This window comes from Hydra vulgaris, chromosome 08, assembly GCF_038396675.1.
Source record: "Hydra vulgaris chromosome 08, alternate assembly HydraT2T_AEP".
NCBI classification, from domain to species: Eukaryota; Metazoa; Cnidaria; class Hydrozoa; order Anthoathecata; family Hydridae; genus Hydra; species Hydra vulgaris.
Window position 1 is genome coordinate 16,950,001 of NC_088927.1, and position 2,309 is coordinate 16,952,309.

General features: G+C 25.0%; 1 protein-coding gene across 3 annotated transcripts in view; it reads right to left on the reverse strand.

Annotated features, from left to right (window-relative positions):
- LOC105844418 (uncharacterized) overlaps window positions 1–1,987 on the reverse strand; it is a 31,357-nt gene extending 29,370 nt beyond the window's left edge. Inside the window, exon 1 of one of the 3 annotated variants that reach the window (XM_065803193.1) lies at window positions 1,717–1,987. In XM_065803193.1, the coding sequence (XP_065659265.1) occupies window positions 1,717–1,811 (95 nt within the window). In that variant the 5' untranslated portion in view covers window positions 1,812–1,987. The remainder of the gene's footprint in view (window positions 1–1,716) is intronic. The other 2 variants (XM_065803194.1, XM_065803195.1) reach the window with 2 other exon arrangements.
- Between the last annotated feature and the right edge of the window lie 322 nt (window positions 1,988–2,309).

Consider the following 2,309-nt stretch of genomic DNA (forward strand, 5'->3'; position numbering starts at 1 on the left):
AGAGTTAAGATAGAGTTGTAACAAAAATAAAAAATAAAAACAAGTAGCCTCCTAGACTGTAGTATTTAAGCCTTTAGAAGGTGAGAACAGTAAAAAAAAATGATAAGCTAAATTTGTTAAAAAAATATTAAAAACAACCCCTCAGCATAACAACTTCAATGATCTTTAAAAAATATTGATAGATCACCAACTTATTGTTTAGTTTGTTATGTCCTTGTGAATCAAATCATAAATTGCTAGGTTATATTTTCAACTATTTTTAAGTTGTACTATGCTTTGTAAGTATACTTTCTTCCCACAAGAGGTTACTCACTTTTTAATTTATTTTGTCCTAATTGATGTTATACCCCATTTAAAGTTTAGTAGTTTCAAAATAGTGGTGTGTTTAAATGTTATACTTTTAGCTTATGGAGTAGTTAGATATCTCTAGCTACTGTAGTTTTAAGATAATGGTGTGTTTAAATTTGATATCTTTAGCTTATGTAGCGAGCCTTCTACACAGCACAACTATCATAATTGTTGTGGAACTCTTAGTTGTTGCTGTTAATAAGATTTTAACTACATGAATACTTCTGCTAACTAAGTAGAATTAAAAAAAGAAAATAGAAGTTATTTTTAAACATTAAAAAAAAGTTTTTAACAACTGAAACAGGTTGTTTTAAAAGACTAATTTTTTTTTTTTTAATTTTAAAAACTTTTAAAATTTTTATAAAAAAATGTCATTAAAAAAAAATACATAAATTTAAAATACCACGTTTAATAAAGATAAAATATCTAAAACAAAAACACAAATTTTTTGTTTTTGATTTTTTCTCTTTAATAAACTTGGTATTTTAAATTTATGTGTTTTTTTTTAATGATGTTTATTTAGTTTAAATTTCCCTCAAGCTAGCCATTCAAGATTTACTTGCTTCATCTGCCTTTATCACATTTAAGTGAAGTTTTATACCTGATTATATTTTACTAAGTAGTGTCTAGGAAAGCCTTTTAGTTTTCATCCAAATTTAAGGGCAATAGTATACATTTGCGACACTTTTGAATTTCCTAACTTTGATTGAAAAATTGTAGTTTAGAAAGAAAGAAAATAGTAAAACTTAGCAATAACTTTTTTTAATAAATTATTCTGAAAAAAGAGATAGTATTACTATACTTATCCCTACAAAGCAGATAATGTATGTCAAAATTAAAGTTCAATAAAAACTAGGTTATTATAATTGTTTAAGCTATTATATTTTAGGTAAAATATGACAAACAATGGCTTTTTTAGCATATTTTTCAAAACGCCAATTTTAATAGTTTAGCAGTAGTTTTTTTTAGTAAGAAATACCTAATGGATACCGTTTTTAATCATTTTAATTAAAGACTGTTGAGAATCTCCAATCAAAACTGGTAAATTTATTGGTGATGAAAAAGTACACAATTTCCTGTCATAGAGACTCTATCAGAACATAAAAAGGTAAAAAACTTTTAAACTAAAGAAGCAGTTTAACAACACTCCTAAAAAAGCAGTTTAATATGACTCCTAGAGGAGTATCTTAACACCGTATCCTAATAATAATTGAACTTCTTCTACATACATTAAAAATCCATGAAATTTTTTAGGTGTTTTAAAAGTAAAAATTTATTTAAAATTAAAACTATAATTATAATTATAAAATTATAAAGTGTTACAAAAAGTAAAAATAAAATAGAGATAGCATATATCTAAGTAACAACCTGTCTTCAAGTCTTTTGATTGCACGATTCAATCCGTAGCAATATCCGTCTAATATGCTTCTTTGGACTTCAAGTTGAATTAACAAATTCTCCATTAAGTGCTTTTTATATAAATAATAAAAAATAATAAGATAATTTAAAGTGACATAAAATGCATATGGCTCCGGTAATGTAATTAAAGTGCCTAATATAAATTTAATTTTTCGCTTTTCTCATGTTTATATTATTTGTTCGTCTTAAAAATCTTTCACTTAAAATGTTTACTAAAGGCAAGATAGATAAGTTTCAGATTAATTTAAATTAAGCAAAGTAGACAAGTTTCAACTGCATTTTTTCAAAAACTAAACTCCAATCACAATACTTTACGCAAAGCGTTCTCATTTGATATAAATATAACCGAGTTAGAAGTTTAATCCATGTCTGAAAGCAATTGTTGTCATCATTTAATCCATGTCTGAAAGCAATTGTTGACATCCAAAAAATATTTTCAAAAAGTCTATTTAATGATTTATTAAAAGAAAAAAGAACAAACGTTGTCATAACTGCTTTAATATATCCTCTGTTCAAAGACGAGAGTGATGTGACAAATGTAA